General features: G+C 37.5%; 2 protein-coding genes across 19 annotated transcripts; one reads left to right on the top strand and one right to left on the bottom strand.

The window, feature by feature from the left end:
* Nucleotides 1-278: 278 nt before the first annotated feature.
* CENPN (centromere protein N) lies at nt 279-7,875 on the bottom strand. 6 transcript variants are annotated; one of them, NM_001398294.1, is made up of 12 exons: nt 7,819-7,875; nt 7,285-7,466; nt 6,900-6,945; nt 6,148-6,204; nt 5,752-5,828; nt 5,187-5,363; nt 4,375-4,476; nt 3,822-3,873; nt 3,259-3,371; nt 1,775-1,898; nt 1,396-1,499; nt 279-945 (listed from the first exon to the last, which is right to left on the bottom strand). In NM_001398294.1, exons 2-12 carry the CDS (start codon nt 7,453-7,455, stop codon nt 910-912), a joined length of 1,059 nt encoding a protein of 352 aa, NP_001385223.1. In that variant the 5' UTR covers nt 7,456-7,466; nt 7,819-7,875; the 3' UTR covers nt 279-909. The 6 variants fall into 6 exon arrangements, with proteins under 6 accessions (NP_001385223.1, XP_025009985.1, NP_001038135.1 ...); XM_025154217.3 differs by having other exon boundaries at nt 7,827-7,875; NM_001044670.2 differs by having other exon boundaries at nt 279-1,499.
* Nucleotides 7,876-7,979: 104 nt separating this feature from the next.
* Nucleotides 7,980-16,914, top strand: CMC2 (C-x(9)-C motif containing 2). Of its 13 annotated transcripts, XM_046899540.1 has the most exons (7): nt 8,010-8,157; nt 8,249-8,334; nt 9,053-9,191; nt 12,016-12,145; nt 14,544-14,615; nt 15,918-16,027; nt 16,628-16,914. In XM_046899540.1, the coding sequence occupies exons 4-7, from the start codon at nt 12,065-12,067 to the stop codon at nt 16,671-16,673; spliced, it is 309 nt and encodes a 102-aa protein (XP_046755496.1). In that variant the 5' UTR covers nt 8,010-8,157; nt 8,249-8,334; nt 9,053-9,191; nt 12,016-12,064; the 3' UTR covers nt 16,674-16,914. The 13 variants fall into 13 exon arrangements, with proteins under 13 accessions (XP_015148020.3, XP_025009994.2, XP_015148021.3 ...); XM_015292534.4 differs by lacking the exons at nt 8,249-8,334; nt 9,053-9,191 and adding an exon at nt 10,856-10,971 and having other exon boundaries at nt 7,980-8,089; XM_025154226.3 differs by lacking the exon at nt 8,249-8,334 and having other exon boundaries at nt 7,980-8,089.
* Nucleotides 16,915-17,590: the final 676 nt, after the last annotated feature.

Genomic DNA, 17,590 nt, shown 5'->3' with positions numbered 1-17,590 from the left:
GGGGAGAGGGGCGGGGCTACGGCCGTTACGTCACGGAGCGTCCCGAGCGCGCGGGGCGCAGCTGAAGTTGCGCGTCAGCGGTGTGAGCTGCTGTGCACGTGTGCGTGGCTGTGCCGCTGCGAGCAGAGCGCCGGGGGCCGCGTGCTGGTGCTCGCCGCACAGCCTCTGATTTCCCTCTAGCGCCTTCTTAGCTACTTATATAGTTATATAGCGATGCTGGAAAGAATAAATCTGTACGCTAAGTCATGCTTTAGAAAATCAGGCCAAACAACCTTCGATAAGAGGTCTTAATTTATACATTTATTTACAGTTTGAAAACAAAATAATTCCCATAGAACCTCTCCGAACAGTTGTACTTTGCCATGAAGCTTTTCCAAAGGACTCCATGCCTGTCAACATACGATACACGAGGCACACACACAATATGCTTCCAGGTAGCAGAAATAAGAAACAAGCATTTGTTTGACTCTTCAGTGCAAATTCATCTCTTTAAATAAGAATAATACGGTTACACAGAAATATCTACATAATTAGCAATTACTGTTTACCAACCCTAGAAAACTCCACTGCAAAGCTGCTGTTTGCACGAGTGGATGTTGCTGTTTTGCCTCTGCAATCTTTGTGTCCCTACGCTCAAAAAGTGATAACGTACAAAGACCGCAGAGATCACACGTTGAATGAAACAGACATTCTAAGACACAGACTGCCTCCAAAGAAGATCACTGCCAGTGCCACTGTATTCCTCTGAGCTGGTATTCCATAGGATACTAATATGAGGAGGTAGAATTTTCAAGCTTTAGAATAGTTATTATTGGCTGTCACAATCGGTGAGTGAGAACTCCGGAGCTCAATAGGCGGTAATGCTGCGTGGGAGTTTCTTACTGATGTCTATCAGAGCCCTCTTCTCCCCTACACCCTGCAATGGTCTTTGAATGTAATCTGCATCTACAAAGACAAAAACGTGTCCGACCCGAAGCACAGTGGTAGTTCCACTTATTTTAATGGGACTATTCACGTGTTCAGAATGGGCACGTGCTGTGTTTCACTGCTGTCCTGCAGCTGAAATAGGGCCACCGACAGTAAACTGAGGCGACAGTAAACTGAACAGACGTGTTACTATCTATACCAGGCTATGGTGTCTAACAGCTAATACAGATAAAAGCAGTCATCACATTTAAACTTGAAATAGTCATGATTTCTGTTTAAAATTCACAACCAGTGACTTTTTTACTTTTCGAGGGCTAACCCGAAGCCAGAAATAAAAAAGGGTTTATCAAAGAATAAGGTTGTTTTTAAAATCTGCTTTAAAGGTGATTACGGATTGAATTAATACCAGTAAGAAACGAGTCGCATATTATGATATAAAAACATTTCTATTTAAAATTAAGGGCTTACAAAGCTTCCTGGGTGTAAAGACTTCTTCTCTCTAATTTTAAAGTAATTTCTAGCTTTCTGTGGAATGCATGTAAGTAGTGGGGACAGTGGTGCATCAGCCAAACCTGTAGAGACAGACAGGTAATTACAGCTTAACTCAGGCAGCATTCACCTTTCACAACTGTCACCTAATTGAAAGCAGAGTTTGAACCCCTACTACTGAAAATAAACAGGTACACATTTAGACATTAAATTTTAGAGGTAACGGTTTCACTCTATTTATTTCTATATGTTTCCCAACTATGCAGGTTCTTTTATGCAATACACAGGCAGAATGTAAAATGATTAAAATGTTTAACTGTGGATTTTTCCTCTCTTTTGACAGAGTTGGAATACTTACCTGCTGGTGCCAAGGATTTCAGTGATTCTAAAAGATGTGGGCTAGAAAACTTGACCAAGCATCGGAATGGCTCTTTTTTCTCCAAAACATCCCATTTAGGATCACTTTTAAACATCGTCTCGAGCTGTTAAGATAAAATTATCAGGCATTATAAGCTACGCATGCATTTTATGTATTTATTATTCACATTAATATTTCGAACCATAGGATCATTTAGGTTGGAAAAGAAAGAGCATTTTCTCTGTGTCATGATACAACCTAGAAGAACTGTACAGCCATATGCCAAATAGCTTGGAGAACAATGAGGACAGTGCCAGCCGGGATGTTTCCATTTGGTTGTAATAGCTGTATTTTCATAATGAGTTTTTGTCCTCGACTTCACATTCTCTTTAAATAGACATCCATTTGAAAATTATTCTGGAAAACTCAGCCTGTATTTTTAAAATTCACAGTATACTCACATTTCCTAACATAAGGAATGAAGAAATTTCAGCTACAATGGCTGACATTCTTTGAATTTAAATACTTTCCAAAATTACAGCCTAGACCCAGAACTGCAGCTCCTCCCTGCCCACTGACAGACACACACATACATATATATGGACATTTATACATACACACATATAGATATTATTTAAAATAATCTCCCAGTGACTAACTTATGTATAAGCTAAAAATGTTCTAGCTGATAAAAGCTGAAAATGGAACTAACTATTGTTTTGAACGCTAGAATATTTTCAAACAAGCACAACTTAACTTGAATTCCTTCTTGAAACTGTTTGAGTATAGGACAAAAGATACAAATATTTGTAGCCAACCTGGTAATAAAAATGTATTTTACAAGTTCCAGCACAATAGGTGTTTACAGGTCTATTGCTGTCTCTGAAATGATCAGTTAGGTCTGAACAGGCAAACTATAAGGTAGGAGAAGAATCAGTTTTTTATTCCTTAAGGAGAAGAATCACTTTTTTATTCCTTAATATTAACATGATTCTAGCTGGAAGAATATTTCATTAATAAAATCAGAGGGTGCCACCATGTGGTAAACAGTTCTCTGGTGAAAGAGGCAGCCAGTTCAACTACATAGTAAATCATGACAATCTCACAGAATTCCCAATACACCTGCTCATTAGAAAAAAAATTGGTGTAACATTAAATTCTTGTGCTATATGTGACATGATCTTCAAATGTACTTCAAGCAACCCTCATTTCTTATGCCTCAAAGCAATGCTGTTTTATGTCTATCTTTGTTACAAAACTAAGTCCACGTGTTGAGCTCATAAGGGCAAAGGACTGAAATAAGATCTACTGTCTGACCAAATCTCAATGCAAACAGGCTTCTTGAAACTAGTCTTATCCCATTTAAAATGTCCTTCCTAAAGTCTGAAAAAATGCCATTTTTTTACTTGCAAGTTTATGTAGCTGTAGCTCTACTAGAATTATAGAAAAAAACAAAACAGAACAAAACTTGTTGCTTTCACTACCTTATATTGTGCAAAGTCGAGTTTGGGTTGGGGACCGTTGCCAAAACTCTCCTGATTCAGTCTATATATTCTTTCTTTCTCGCTTCTGTTTTCATCATTTATCCTTAAATCCACTGCAGGGTACAGAGAAAAAAAACAAAGGAAGAAAAAAGACAACTCTCAGTGAGTACAAAAATGGCATTTGTTGATCAGGTGAATGCTCAAAAAAAAATTTGGAAATAATAATTTTAAAAAGATTCATCACTATCTGTATTTGGTAAGTTAATTGGTTGCATGGCATATATTTTCAGTTCTTACCAAGAAAGAAAACAAGCCAGTATGATAGGAGACACTGATCATTACTTATTTTTAGTTTCATAAATGCATTGAATGTCATGAGGAATTATTTGTATCTCCTAGTGACATCAATATTATCCATGGGTGGATAATATGTCAATATAACCCATGCACTTCCTACTATGAATCTCATTTCATAAGTCAGAAATATACAGATACACATTTTTAAGCACAAGTCTTCCAAGTGAGGACATTCACGCTTCTATTTAATTTAAAAACACACATACCATTTTCTGTGAGCACATTCCTTTCTTGGAGTGGATAGTTGGTTTGGAAGTTCTAAGGGAGGAAAAAATAAAAAGGAAAAAAAATAGTTCTGCTTTTAAAGGCTTTAGCTGAAAACAGTTTTCTAGATTTCTTTTCACTTTGTGTTCTGAAAGTGAGTGGTCACATATTTGATAACTACTAGACTACAAAGCCCAGCTTTATTTTGAGAAAACACCCCCCATCCTATGATACATTACGTAGATGAACAGAGTTCTAATAACTCCCCAATTATTACTCTAAGAAACAGTGCCAAGAAGTCCCAGGAGTGAATTGATCAGCTGCACAGACTAAGTTTAATCATCCAGGAATAATAATAAACCATAGGTGGCATATCGAGTAATTACATCACCACTGTAACGTTACCTTAAGGAAAAGCTATCCAACTCAGTAGTTCAATACTATTGTAACCTGATGATCTCTTGAAAGAGGTGAATTTCCCCCTGCTAGGGGGTGAGGACTAGGCCTGAAATAGAAACAAGACTCATCTTTGGATGTACCTGTGAAGTGGCTCACCTGGCTGTATCTCTTAAACACAATATCTTTAAGGGAGTTTAAACAATGACTTCGAAGCTCCATTTCATGGATGTCGTGGTAATTGGAAGCAACAACCATTGCCTTTAAATAAAAATTGAAATTGTTTTAGCATGAGTGTTCATATTCACTGTGGGTGTAATAGAGAAAGACAGTATTTCTAGACTTTGAGATGTTTTGTTTCACAGGAAGGAACTGCCTTTTAACTAGCAGGGTTTTCATGTTGCAGACAATTATTAAGGCTTGGTTAACATACAGAGCCTTCTGAGGATTTACTGAATAATCATACAGCTTATCAGTGCCAAAAACACAAAGTAAACAGACCGATAAAATCATGAAACTACTACTATGGCTATCTATGAAACAGACAAAAATAAAACACTACAAACACTGATGACCACAATTTTATAGAAAAAGCCAATCAATAGCATTGATGAGCTCATACATTTAGTTAACAGCATTGTTTTAATATTCTTCAACTTCTATGAGACAATTTAGTTGATATTGCCTAAGATTTGCTTGAGGAATTGGAATAATTTGAGATTAGCAAAAATCCTACTGAAATTAATTTATTTTTGATGCGACATTCTAATGGTCACAAAGATTGGGTTTTGCAACCCCCAGCTTTTTAATTTCAAATAAAAAATAAGCAAGAGCTAAGGGGAAAAAAAATCTAAGGTAAATTAGAAAACTGTACTAAGAGACTCGTCTTTACATCTCCTCTTAACAGCTAAGAGAATTAAGAATTCAAAAGACTGTGGTGGAGTCATGGTCCATGCAGTTTAGTTCTCTACCTGACACAGCAGAGGTAAGTTGCTCCTAAGGACAGAGGCAGAGATGAAGACATAAGGAGTCTGGGAGTGGTATACAACATAACTGGTTTTGTACTGGTTTGGTTTTGTATAAGGTGTTCCCCAGGCAATTCTAATCCAGATTGCATTATCCTCATATTCCCGAAAATTGATGGTGACCTGAATAGAAAAAGAAAAGCTTTGCTTTAAACACACATTCACGTGTCCAGAAAAATTAAAACATGCCATAAGCCTGTGTTCATAAGAACAAACACAATACTGCTTGAATGAGAAACAGACCCCATGGTAAGGATTATATTTCAATCAAATTTCCATGGGAAAATGATAACCTCACAAAATGCAGGTTCTGAACTCTAATATGACTTTCATTTTACCCCTTCCAAAGGCCACGGACTTATTTATTATTTATTTCTATTTTTCACATAGCTCTTACCATTGCCAAGTTAAATCTGCTTTGGTTTTGATGCAGATTGTAAGAAAAAAATATGTTGCTAAATGTATGGAAAATCTATTGACACCCAAACTCAGCACATCCAGACATTCTTACATTTATCAAAGCTGATTGAATTTGTCTTCTAAATTTTTTTTTGAAATCTCTGAAGTCAAAGAAGTCTGTTTCTTCCCCTGTTAAACAAGAAAATAAAGAATGTATTGAACTCTATTCACCAGAACCAGTCCAGCGACGGTTTTGGTTTCACTGAAACAATATTAAGAAGAAAAAAGCTGACACTGCATAGCATTTTTAGGAAAGCTGGATATTAAATTTGAGTCTCATTCTTGCTATGCATATATTTATATATAAAAGACTATTAGAAATTATTAGTTTCTAATAATTGCCAGAAGAGTTAATCTAAAGTACTTGAAACACATTAAAGATAAATCCATACTCAGTAAATTGCTGAGAGTCATAGTAGAGAGATTACGGAAAGGAGAGGAACTTTACCTGTTTTGTTCATATGGTAGACACTCCACACTCTTTTGTTCGGATAGATGTGGTTGTCTAGGGAAAACAGGAATTGCTCAATAACAATTGAATACTATCAAAAGATAATTAAAAAATCATTTTACACTACTTTTATAACCAAGTTGTTTAAAGAAGATTACTTCTGACAATGTGATATAACTTATTCAGCAAACCTAAAAGCAAAACAGTTTTTATTAAATGAGATAGTTGCTTAATTAAATTACAAAAGATCTTCATAACAAAGGATATCTCTGAGGTTCAATGTTTAAAGAAACACTTTAGCTAAAACAACTGTCAGTCTAAATTCAAACTGAGAGGTGTAATAGTCATGTTGTAAATTAATATTGGAGCTAAATTTCCGCCTGGAGTATTTGCAGGCAGCTATTCCCTATGCCATTTCTCATTGCAGCAGCATGTTAGGGCTCAGTGTATACTGGAGATTGATCTCTCTCTCTACATTTATAACTGTGCACTGGATGTGACTCAATAAAGTTGACAGCTATTTAGAATTCTAAAGAAACAAACATGCTCATATTGATGAAGAGCTTTTGAAAAGAAAAAAAAAATGGTCAGAACCAATAGGATTAATCTAAAATGTAATCTTTGTACCTGAAGTGCATCTCTGCATCACTAGGAGGATTGCTACGTAATTAAAGGAGTTACCAAGTTACTCAGAAAAAAAAAAACAAACAAAAACCACAAACATGTTATTTTCATTCATTTTTACTTACAGATGATGTCCAGGAGGGCTGCTTGCTTTAAGTCTGCAGAACTCTCCTGGAAGGAAAAACGACAGTGCATCGTGAGGCTCTATCACACATAGAACAGAATCATTGAATATCCCAAGCTGGAAGAGGACCCTCAAGGATCATCGAGTCCAACTCCTGGCTCCACACAGGACCACCCAAAAATGAGACCACATATCCAAGAGCAACGTCCAGATGCTTCTTGAACTTTGACAGCTCGGTGCTATGCCCCCTGGTGAGGCTGCTCCAGTGCCTGACCGCCCACACACCGCTCAGCAAGTGAGAGATCCCAGGACAGGCAGCTGCAATCACAAGGCACTGAAGTCCAACATGCAGGTCACCAACAGGCAGGTCCTGAGGAAAGGATTACCTCGCAGAGCTGAGCGACGCTGTGAGAGATGCCCTCTTTCGTCTGACGGAAGTTGATAGTCTGTAGCTGCGCCTCTGATAGAAAGCCCCACTTCTGCAGCACTGCCATGATTTCATCGCGGGGTATTTTTAGCACAGTTCTTCGAATATATTCGACAATGACTTCATCCATAATGAGGACACCTATAAAGTTGAGATATTAAAGAAGTCAGACCAACACACAGCCCACCTGCTCCCTGAATACGGTGTACAAAAGGGCTGAAAGCAGCCCTAGGGACAGCCAGCAGAACCGCGGCATCATTCCCTAGCGTGGCATTACCGGAGGTTCCACCAGTGACAGAAACTTACAATGTTTCACCGCCCCCCCCCCAGCTCCTGAAGGCTGCCAAGGCCGTGTCTGACCGAGGGGCTGAGGGCAACCACACTGAGCGTTCCTCAAGAAATAAGGCCAACCTAACACCCCGTAGCCCTCGTCCTGCACATGAGAAAGTCATCTCGCCCACATCCCGCGTTCACAGCAGAGAACCCCACTCACCGCCACACCTCAGGCAGCGCCACGACTGCCACCACAACACCGACCCGAAAACGCGCCGCGCCAACCGCCTCCCGCCTTTCGAAGCGACCAATCAGGCGCCGCCCGGTGCCAGAAAGGCCCAATCTCAGGAGCCCTATCTTTCTTTCCCGCCCCTTTCCTCTGAGGAAACTTCCGGCCGGGCATGGCCGGGCACTTCCGCTCTCCCGGCGCTGTGGTTTGGGTTTGCCGTGCTCGGCTCCGCCTGGCTTGGCTCATCCTTTTTGGAACAGAAGTAAGCTGTGGTTAAAAGCTACTCTTGCAAGAAGAGCGTTCTTGTACAGCTGGAGCTGCACTACAACGGTAGCGCTGTAGTTAATCTGCAAAAGAAATGGATCCGTGGCTATCTGCTGAGTCTCTTTCTATAAGCGCTTTTTTGGTGTGTTTTGCGTAGAAGCACGGGGTTTTTGATGAGGAGGAGCTGAGCTGGTTGGGGTCAGGTGTGCTTCTGCAGTGTGGTAGAACTGCCACGGGCAGCTTGTGAGTATCTACCAGTAGAATGAAGCATCGTAATTTCATGTAGGCAGAAAGGAAGCTGGACGTTATTTGATAGGCAAACTTGTATTCCACTCGTTCTGTTCCTTAGGACTGATACCTTCATTGGTTTCGCTAGCTTGGATCAGGTACAGCCTAGCTTCGAACGCTCATCTCTTCCTCTCTGCAGTAAATATCCACCGTTCTGCTGATGTGAGGGGCGTTCATGTGATGGTCAGAAAGCGATGGTGAAAAAGACTGTTAAAATCAGCTTGAATCTTATTTACCAAACATGTTTATCGTTTAGGTTCAGAGGAAGTAAATGCAATTTATGTGCTACAGAGGACTTTTTAGAGTGGCATCGTTCCTTTTGTGTTCCCTTCTTCTTCACAAGACTTAGAAATGTGTATCCATCTATAAACAAGGATTTGCATTTTAGTCTTTTTTTCTAAACCATGTGTGAATTCCCACTTTGTTGTCCGTAGAAACCTGACAAAAAGTGGAATGCCTCTTATATGTGCAACTTCTGAAATGGAAAATATTTGTGTAACTGGGTTTAAAAAAGCTTTGCAATGAATTCGACTGAAATATGGAAGAAAACATTGAGGAAAACTGCTGCCTTGATTTTAAACATTTATTTCACAGTTTTCTCCCCCATGTGGAAATATTAAGTTAATTGGTGAGCCTGAAAAATGAGCCAAACTTAGTTCTCTGTCTGTGTCAGGGAGCTGATTGGTTCATATCCATGGGAGATTCTGGGAAAAGAAGAAAGGAACTTCGTTTGGGAAAGAAGTGGGATTCCTGCCATAAGGAGGTCAGGAGGAGAAGCTAGCAGGTGGAAGAGAAAGCAGCTGTCCTAACAGGCATGTGAATGAAGTGCTTGCGGTGTCCTTGCCCTGCTCTTTTTGGACAGCTTTTTGGTTTCTGACTACTGGCTCAGTATCTGTGATTATCTTGTGAATTCCATAGTACTGATAATTTCCTTTTGCACGTTAATATTTGGTATTTCATATACTGACCAAGTGTGTAAGTAGCTTTTTGGTTTAGAGACAGCTGTTCAAACTTGTATTCAAAAGGTAGTTAAAAACAACAACTCTTTCTTCATGTCTCCAGCCTTCAGAGGCCAATAGACATTTGCACTTCGTTCTTATAGCATTTCAAATAAATCATTTAGCTATATGTGTGCTGTAAGCTTTAACAAGGCAGGAAGAGCTGTGCAAACTGCAGTATCTCCTATAAAATATGTTAAAGGGCTGAACACTATTACACAATTCAGTGAGCTATGTTGGTATGTTTGTGCTAGAAGTTCATCTAAGTACTTCTTTCCAAATATTTGCCTCTATTGTTAATGTTGTCTTAGCATTCCACAGTCCATTTTTGTCTTAAAATAATTACAGTAGTTTCCTAAAACTCTACTTTACTGCTATTATTTCTTCTACCCGGATTTCATGTTTAACTTGGTGTTCTTCATGCAGCAGTTCTGTTCATATTTTTTCGGGGCAATTTATATTGCCTTTTCCCTTTTTTTATATATATTTTTTCATGTGTAGAGTCCATATGAGCTATTACATAATATTCTGTCCATGTTAACTTAATTCTAGCAAGATGGTGACTTGCTATCTTTATTTTAGGTTAGAGCCTTACTAAAAAGAAACTAGGGAAACCAATAGCTCATTCTCTCCTTTTTCATACATACTTTTCTTATCCTTTGAAGCCCTTTCATCTGTCCATCAATTCCCTTTGGCAAAAATATTTTAACCTTCTCTGATCATTTACAGATGACAGACTCATCTGGCACTCCTAAACATAAATACAGTATTTAGCACTGATAACACTATTCAGTCATGAACTTCAAAAGTATCTGAAGGCTCCAGTTAAGCCTCCAGTGACCACTGTATGATGTTTTGCTACTTTGTAGTAGAACACTTTATTTTTTAATGTTTGCTAATTCATTGTAGCCTATGTGAAGTGAATATGGTGTTAGGTAACTGAGCTTGCAAGATTTAATGTTTGTGCTATATGAAAATTAATTCAAGTGATTGTAGAGCTGGTCACTCCATCAAGGGAACGCTAACTCCCATGTGGTTTCCAGCTTCTTTGTGAAGAGTATAGACAACGTGATGTTAGACTTCTAGCTAGTACGGGGGGGTTCTTGAAAGAAATGACTGGGATGTGTTTGCAACATCCCGCAGAATGCACTCTTGTGGGTCTCCAGGAGCTTGTGAATTTGTTTAGAATTCTAAAATTCTGTTTGCTTGTGGGAATGTAGTTCTTGTTAAGCAGAACATGTGATACAAAATACAGGGTAAATTCGTTTAGATAGCTCTTCAGGCCAAATATATTACTTGAGTATTCTAGGAATAGTAGAGTAGACTGTAGCTGCCAGTGCTGCAAGTGAATGTTGTGAGTTTGCAGTTGTAAAATCTGACCACTGCCAATCAGTGTTTAGATGGCTTAGCTGTGGAGTGTTGAAACAAGGATGGCATCTTAGCACAACGTGTACTGATTTTTGCATGGTGTGTTGCAGCTAGAAACCTGCTCTCTTTTGGAGGAAGGGCAATGATAAAACACCAAGTAAACAAGCCAAAAGACATCTTCCTAACTTATTGGCAGAATGGTTAATACAAGGAGAATTTTGTCGAGGTGAGCCCATTTGTCCTAGTATGAACTGGACTTTTCTTCTTCCCTCGCTGGTACAGTGATCTTCCACAACAAAGAAGTCATATTATTCCAGCCATTATTATATGACAGTTTCATCCTTTTCGACAAAAGGTCTTGAAAATGGCTTCTGGGAACGTTTTCTTTTCTAAGTGAGATGTTATATAAAAATGTCTGTATTTCTAGAATGAAATTTGCTCGTGCCCCCACAGAGCTGTACAGAAGAGCACCTGTGGCTCCTGGTTGACGTGCAGTTAAACTTGATTTAGCAGTGCACCCTTGCGGCAATAAAGGCTAACAGCATACTGAGTTGTATTAGAAGTGTAGTTAAGTGGTTACTGTTATTCCCCTCTTCTTGGCACTCTTGAGGACACAGCTGATTTTTAAAGCATCATCAAAGCTTTGGATGGAGATTTTTCAAGAAGCACGTAGATAACTGAAAAGATGCCAGAGTGCTGTAATGTAATATCAGGGTGCTTCCTCTTCCTATCCACCTATATATAGGGAGTAGAAAGAAGAAAAATACATATTCTAGAATAAATATGTATATGCATATAATAGTTATCTTATCCAATCTATATCCAATAGATATATGTTGGTTAGAACTAGATGATCTTAAAGGTCCCTTCCAACCAGAACGATTCTATGATTCTATATATGCTATATATATATATATATATATATAATACATGAGCTAGAATGAAGAAAACTGAAATAAGAGGATGAAAAGATAATCTGCAGTTCAAGAAATGTTAATTCTCCTATTGTCCTTTAAAAAGAAATTCCCAAAAACATCCTCAGAGTCCGTGATCACAAAGAATTTAAACTCATAGTTAATATTTGAGCTCTACAGATAAGGAAGAGACATATAATGGTTATAATTACCTTAAGTGTGTAAAATAAATTAGACATATTATGTTGCATTTTGATTCAAAGTACTATTATTATTATAACACTAGTACTATATGATAATTTCTTAAGTGATCAACTTGAACTTTTATTTATACATTCATATTTTAATGTTGGCAGGTGGAAATTTTCTCAGATTGTTTTACTGCTAAAATCCTCACTACGTAAGATGCATCCAGACCTGTCTCCTCACCTGCACACAGAAGAATGTAACCTCATTATCAGTCTGCTCAAGAAGTGTCACAAGGAGGTAAGGAGTTCTGAGCAGAGAAAAGAGTGGGTGGGCTGGGGAAATGAGTGACAGAAAATTGGTGAGATTATCATATGATCATAGAAAATTCTCCTGTAGGCAGAGCAGCCACGAAACAGAGCTGGGATGTTTTCACTGATAAAGGTGTCTGACAACTGCATGTAAAACTTTGCCAGTGATTTCATTAGGAAATAAAATATACCTTAAAATTTCTTGTGTTAGAGCTTTACAATGGTGGGCCTATATTTAAAATTGAAATAATTTCTGTGGGTTTTAGCCTGTGTGTTTGTTGCTCACAGGATGTTCACAGCATTCCTGTATACCAGCTGCCTGCAGGCCAGATGCACTAGTGTATGTGCAGGTATGCTGATGTGCCTTACACTCCATGCTTGGAGAGCTAAGTGTGAATTAACATTTAAATATTCTTAGTATTTTTGTGCAAAGGGATGTAAAATACCTAATTGTCTTCAGGGAACTCAAGGCTCTTCATTGCTGTGGTATAGGATCTTCATCTCACTCATTCAGAAGCTATTTTTTAATTTGTTTTATAGTAAACTTCTGGACATAGATGAGTCAGCCCCTGAAATGTAAGTGATTTGCAGCATTGGTGCATTACTGTTAAATATTCTTCCCATTTTCTCTGTGAATCTAAATAGATATTCTGAACAAATATATTTCTGTATTAGTACACAAGTTTAATTTTCTAGTTTGCTCGGGGACAAAAGTATATTTGAGTGTTTAATAGAATTCAGTGGTTTATACCATCTCGTGCCAACTACAGTTAAACTTTCCTATGAGTGCGTATTTGTGCTCCTCAGAACAGAGTGAAAACTACTTTCACATTTGTTTAAAAGGAGCAATAATCTTTGTTCAAAATTGAAAGTAGATGTACTGAAATTGAAATCACTGAAATCTGAAGAGTTAGTGATCTTAATTATAGTTATTAGTGACTATCTGTTGTCTTGTAAAAATGCCAAAGGGGCCTAAGAACCTTCACATGTCATTTAAATTAATACTGAGGACTAAAAAGCCTTATCTTGAGTTCTGTGTCCTGTATTTGTGTTTTCACAAAATTCAGTTAATTTCTGATCTAGAACCCACTAGTTATATTAAGTCTTGTATCTAGTGGAGAGAGGTTAATTCCTATTTGATGTCATTATTTCAGTTTTTTTAACAACTCTGCTCTGGTGCCAAATGCATGCCTTATTTTTACAGACATCTGCTGAAAGAAATGCATATTGTCTCAGTCGTATCGCTGTAATGGGAAAAACAACTGTTTCTGGAAGACCCATTCCTTTTTCCTCATAATCTGAGCTATAAACAGTTGACAGTTTAGGAGTCTGATTAAACAAGTGTAGATTCATCTCACTGTATATACTTATACAGTATATACATTATATACGTATATGTAAGAGTAGACTTAGTTCGGAATGTGGAACGCTCACCTTGAAATCACATGCTAGTATAAGAATAAAAAGTTAAATCTGTATTAGCTAAAATAGAAATGTTTTAAAAGCAGATTCAGCTTTCAGTAAAGCAACCATTTATCCCATGCAACTGCTTCAGTGTCATCTGATGCCCTTTATAAAACAGAGATATAAACAAGTTAATTATAGCACTGCCATAGTTAAAGATTATGACAGACATTTATTAACACACTCCTAAGTTCAGCTGTGTTCTGCTAGCTGACATCTACCTTACCTACTACTTGAACTCTTAATAGTGTTTGGCATATCTCTGATTCCATCTAGCTGCTCATCAGCCACAGAAATGTGCATCGGTTTCCCTGATGAAAACTGGGTAACACTTACATGTGCACCTACTTTAGAGCTAAGCTGTGTCACAGAGGTGGTGAATACATTCTTGAGGTTTGGAGAAATCTTACTCCATCCCCCCTGTGCTACTTCTAACACTTCAGTCATTTATGTCCAGTGGATGCATCTTCTGGACCCACAACAACTCACATTTTTCACATAGCTGGGATAATGTAGTCCTTTGCCTGTAGATCTTCCCACATCTTTCTAAATTGCAAATGAGTTCAGAACACAAGGTTTTTGTATGTTAGTGAAGCTAGTGCTAAGAGAAACTTACACAACTGATTCCTTGATCAACAAGGTGTATGTTCTCCATGTAGACTTGATGACTTCAGTGCAGGTATCGTATTTCAGTCTGATTTTACAATATGGTGAATACCTTAAACTTTCTGCAAGATTGAGGTCATTCAGATGAGCAGTAGCTCTAGCTTCTAACTCAGTAAAGAAGTTAAAGCATCATTTTTCACAAAAGGAGAAGTGGAAAAACCAGCTGGGATATATTGCAAAGTGCAAGTGTCTTTTAGGAAATGTAGAGCTTTGGAGGAAGAATTTCTTGAATTATTTTTTTCCTCTCCCTGACTCAGCACAATGTTCTGAGGTTTTTTGGCCACTGCAATGATATCGACCGTGAGATGCGGAAGTGCTTAAAGAAAGAGGTAAGAAATAAATTTAACTCGTTAAATAACTAATAAAATAAAGTCCTGTATGATAGAAAATGGTGTTCTTTTACTAAGTAGTACAAATCAGTAAATAGGCTTTGGTATGTAAGCCTGTTCTGAGTTGGGCACTTCAGACCTCATTTTTGGGGGATAAATTTATCAGAAAAATGGCATAAATGAAGCCTGAAATGGTGCTGAGACCAATCTGAGGTAGGAACGTGCATCTCTGCAATCACTTCTACTTTTGGCAAGATTTGGCCCTGGAAGTAATAATTGGAATCACAGAGGATGCCGTTAAAGGCAATATTTTCCTGTGAAGATGTAAATGTGTGTGCTGGTGTTTTACAGTGTTTTTTCTTGTCAGATTGAAAGTCTTGAAATAATAGCAAAACACAATTCAGGATGACTACTTCTTGCACAAAACTTTGTTAAATAATAGTTACTTTTTGAATCTCATAAACAAGATGGAAGGCTCAGATATGTCATTACAAACAGTGCAGTTCGGATGGGTATCTGGCTTTAACAAATAACACGGGCTATGTTTGGATATACTAACAAAATAAACATTTTAACCTGCATTTAATACTGCAAATAAAAACTGTCACTTCACAGGTTGCTTCTAATCACATCAATTTGGGCCCCTCTTTACCCATCTTCCATCCATTACTCTGTGGGAATTAATTTCATCTATTTGTGTCAAATACCATTCCCCTCCAAGCTATAGCACACATTTGGAAAACAAGTTTCTTTCCATATAACCTTATTTTTCTTTCTTTCATTGAAGCATTTACGTTATAATGACTTCTTGAAGGCTATGTTTCTTCACCTTCTTAAAGTCTGGCTACATTTATATGCTATTACTATGAAGTCCCTGTTCAAAAGTCCTATGAAAAGCTGTTCACAGGTATAGAATAGATACAGAATAGGCACAGATGAAATTGCTGTAGGTCCATTGTTGTATTCTGCATAATATCATAGGAAGATTAGTGAAAAAACAAATATTAGCAGTATGGCATGGGAAAAAAATTAAGCGTTCTGTTAATGTTAAGTGATGTTTCGTGCCTTTCTTTCAGTTGTAAAACAGTACAATGAATGAAAAATTGGAAACCCTTTCCAAAATCCATCTGTTTAGTAGTCTATTACACTATGTAGGGAATTGTGTATTTGTGGTTTCCTTAGTCTTTCATACTTATTATTTAAAAAAATTAACAAATATATGCTCTAACTTAACATTAAGAGTTATTTGCTTCTCATGATATATGTACCAAATCTGTATAGATTTTTTCCATTTCTTTTTAGGCATTAAGAAGGTTTCATTTTTTGGCTGTAATGAAAGATTCTTCAATCTTCAGACTTTTGCTAATGCAGGGGCATACTTCAAAGATGGGCTTCACATCTGAGATGCACACGTGAATGCTTTCTTGATTTTGTTCACAATGGAGTCCCATTTCTTCTATTTTTTTAAACTATAAAAAAAATTACCCTAATCCAACTCATATTTGCCTTTGTTCCTTTCATCTTGGTATACTGCTTTATCTGTGCATATAATTAATGACCAGGATCAAAAATAGACCAAGTCTGTGATGACAAATTCATACTTCAGGAGGCAGGCACGCATGTTAATCTGTATCTTTTAAAAGGAAAAGAGCCTGATCAATGCATTAGAACAGCATTAATGCAACTTTTTTTCTAGTTTGTGTGAAGTGAGGCTGTCAAACTTAAGATGGATATGTAATTAACTTCCTTCACAAGATTAATGGCATCTTCTTTATTAGAATGTTCTAATACTGTTTAGCTTAATAACCTCTAACTTAGGAACATGTACTTTAATAAAATAAATGTTAATTTCAAAGTCAAAATTAATGGGTACATAGATACAAAGAACTACATATCTAACGTATTGGTCAAAGATATTGTTTCTGATCCTGAGTAATAAAGGCTCTATGCATTTAAAATTTATCTGTTTGATGGTAATAGTTGAACTAATAATTCCCTCCTCTGTCTTCCAGTATGAAGAAAAAAGGGCCAGGAACCGGGAGGTGCGTCGGAAAATAATTGATGCTCACAAAAACTTTGAGAAGTGAGCTATACCATAGATGGACAATTGCATCTCCATAGGGACACCCACTTGAAAGTTGACACAATGTCTCTTCCAAGTTGCCAACATTCAACCCTGGTTTTGTGAAATGATGGAAAAATAAATGTACCTAAAACATACTAATTTCCAGAAAGGTAAACTGAATGTGGGGAAAAAATAAAATAATTGCTCACAAGTTAATTTTTGGCCTCAAAAAGACACCTGTTGTGACAACTCTTCATTTCTGTCATAGTTTTGTTATGACTATTAAGTAATGATGCATCAGTGAGTGTGGAGTATTATGCATTCAGAGCTGTGACATTCCCAATCTTGTGTTGAGTTGCATTTATTCCTTCACAGTTGGTAGTTTCTTTCATCTTTTTTTTCCTTGCAAAATGCTGAATGATTTATCACAACACTATGAAGAGTGAATGAAAACACTCTAGAAATGAGTTTAAAACCAGTGTGGCTTGAAATTGAAGATGGCCTATCAAGCAATTAGTGGAGTTCTAGTATTTTTGCTGAAGCCAGAATGATGAAAGACCATTTTCTATTGAGAACATGAAGAATTCTTCCTGCCAACTGTAAGCACAGAGTAGACTGCTGTAAGTTAACTTGTTTGTCATACATGATGCAGATTGCTTTACAAACTCAGAATGGAACTTTTTCATGGATTCTAAAGCACTGCCTTGATTTATACTGAGTACAGTCAGAGTGTGAGTGCTGCCAAAAATACAAGCTAAGTTGTTCATCTACATAAGCTACTACAAAGGGGATGTCAAGTCACAATTATTGCTGTTGAAGAAAAACTTAGGTTGCAGAATGTATCTTGCCTTTCAGTTGCTCAAATCAATGATCAGTGTGCTAATCAAGCTGCCTCGTTAGCTACAAGTGT

This window comes from Gallus gallus, chromosome 11 (assembly GCF_016699485.2).
Source record: "Gallus gallus isolate bGalGal1 chromosome 11, bGalGal1.mat.broiler.GRCg7b, whole genome shotgun sequence".
NCBI lineage: Eukaryota > Metazoa > Chordata > Aves > Galliformes > Phasianidae > Gallus > Gallus gallus.
Note: the sequence above shows the minus strand (reverse complement) of the source record. Positions and strands in the feature narration are given on the sequence as shown.

Coding starts and splice junctions, on each gene's coding strand:
- CENPN (NM_001398294.1), bottom strand. CDS start 7,455: ATGGATGAAGTCATTGTCGAATATATTCGAAGAACTGTGCTAAAAATA. Junction 4,477..5,186: donor ACTTACCTCTGCTGTGTCAG/GTAGAGAACTAA, acceptor TTTTATTTAAAG/GCAATGGTTGTTGCTTCCAA. Junction 946..1,395: donor CTTTACACCCAGGAAGCTTT/GTAAGCCCTTAA, acceptor TTGTCTTTGTAG/ATGCAGATTACATTCAAAGA.
- CMC2 (XM_015292534.4), top strand. CDS start 10,943: ATGGTTAATACAAGGAGAATTTTGTCGAG. Junction 12,146..14,543: donor TCAAGAAGTGTCACAAGGAG/GTAAGGAGTTCT, acceptor TCCCTGACTCAG/CACAATGTTCTGAGGTTTTT. Junction 14,616..15,917: donor GGAAGTGCTTAAAGAAAGAG/GTAAGAAATAAA, acceptor ATTTCTTTTTAG/GCATTAAGAAGGTTTCATTT.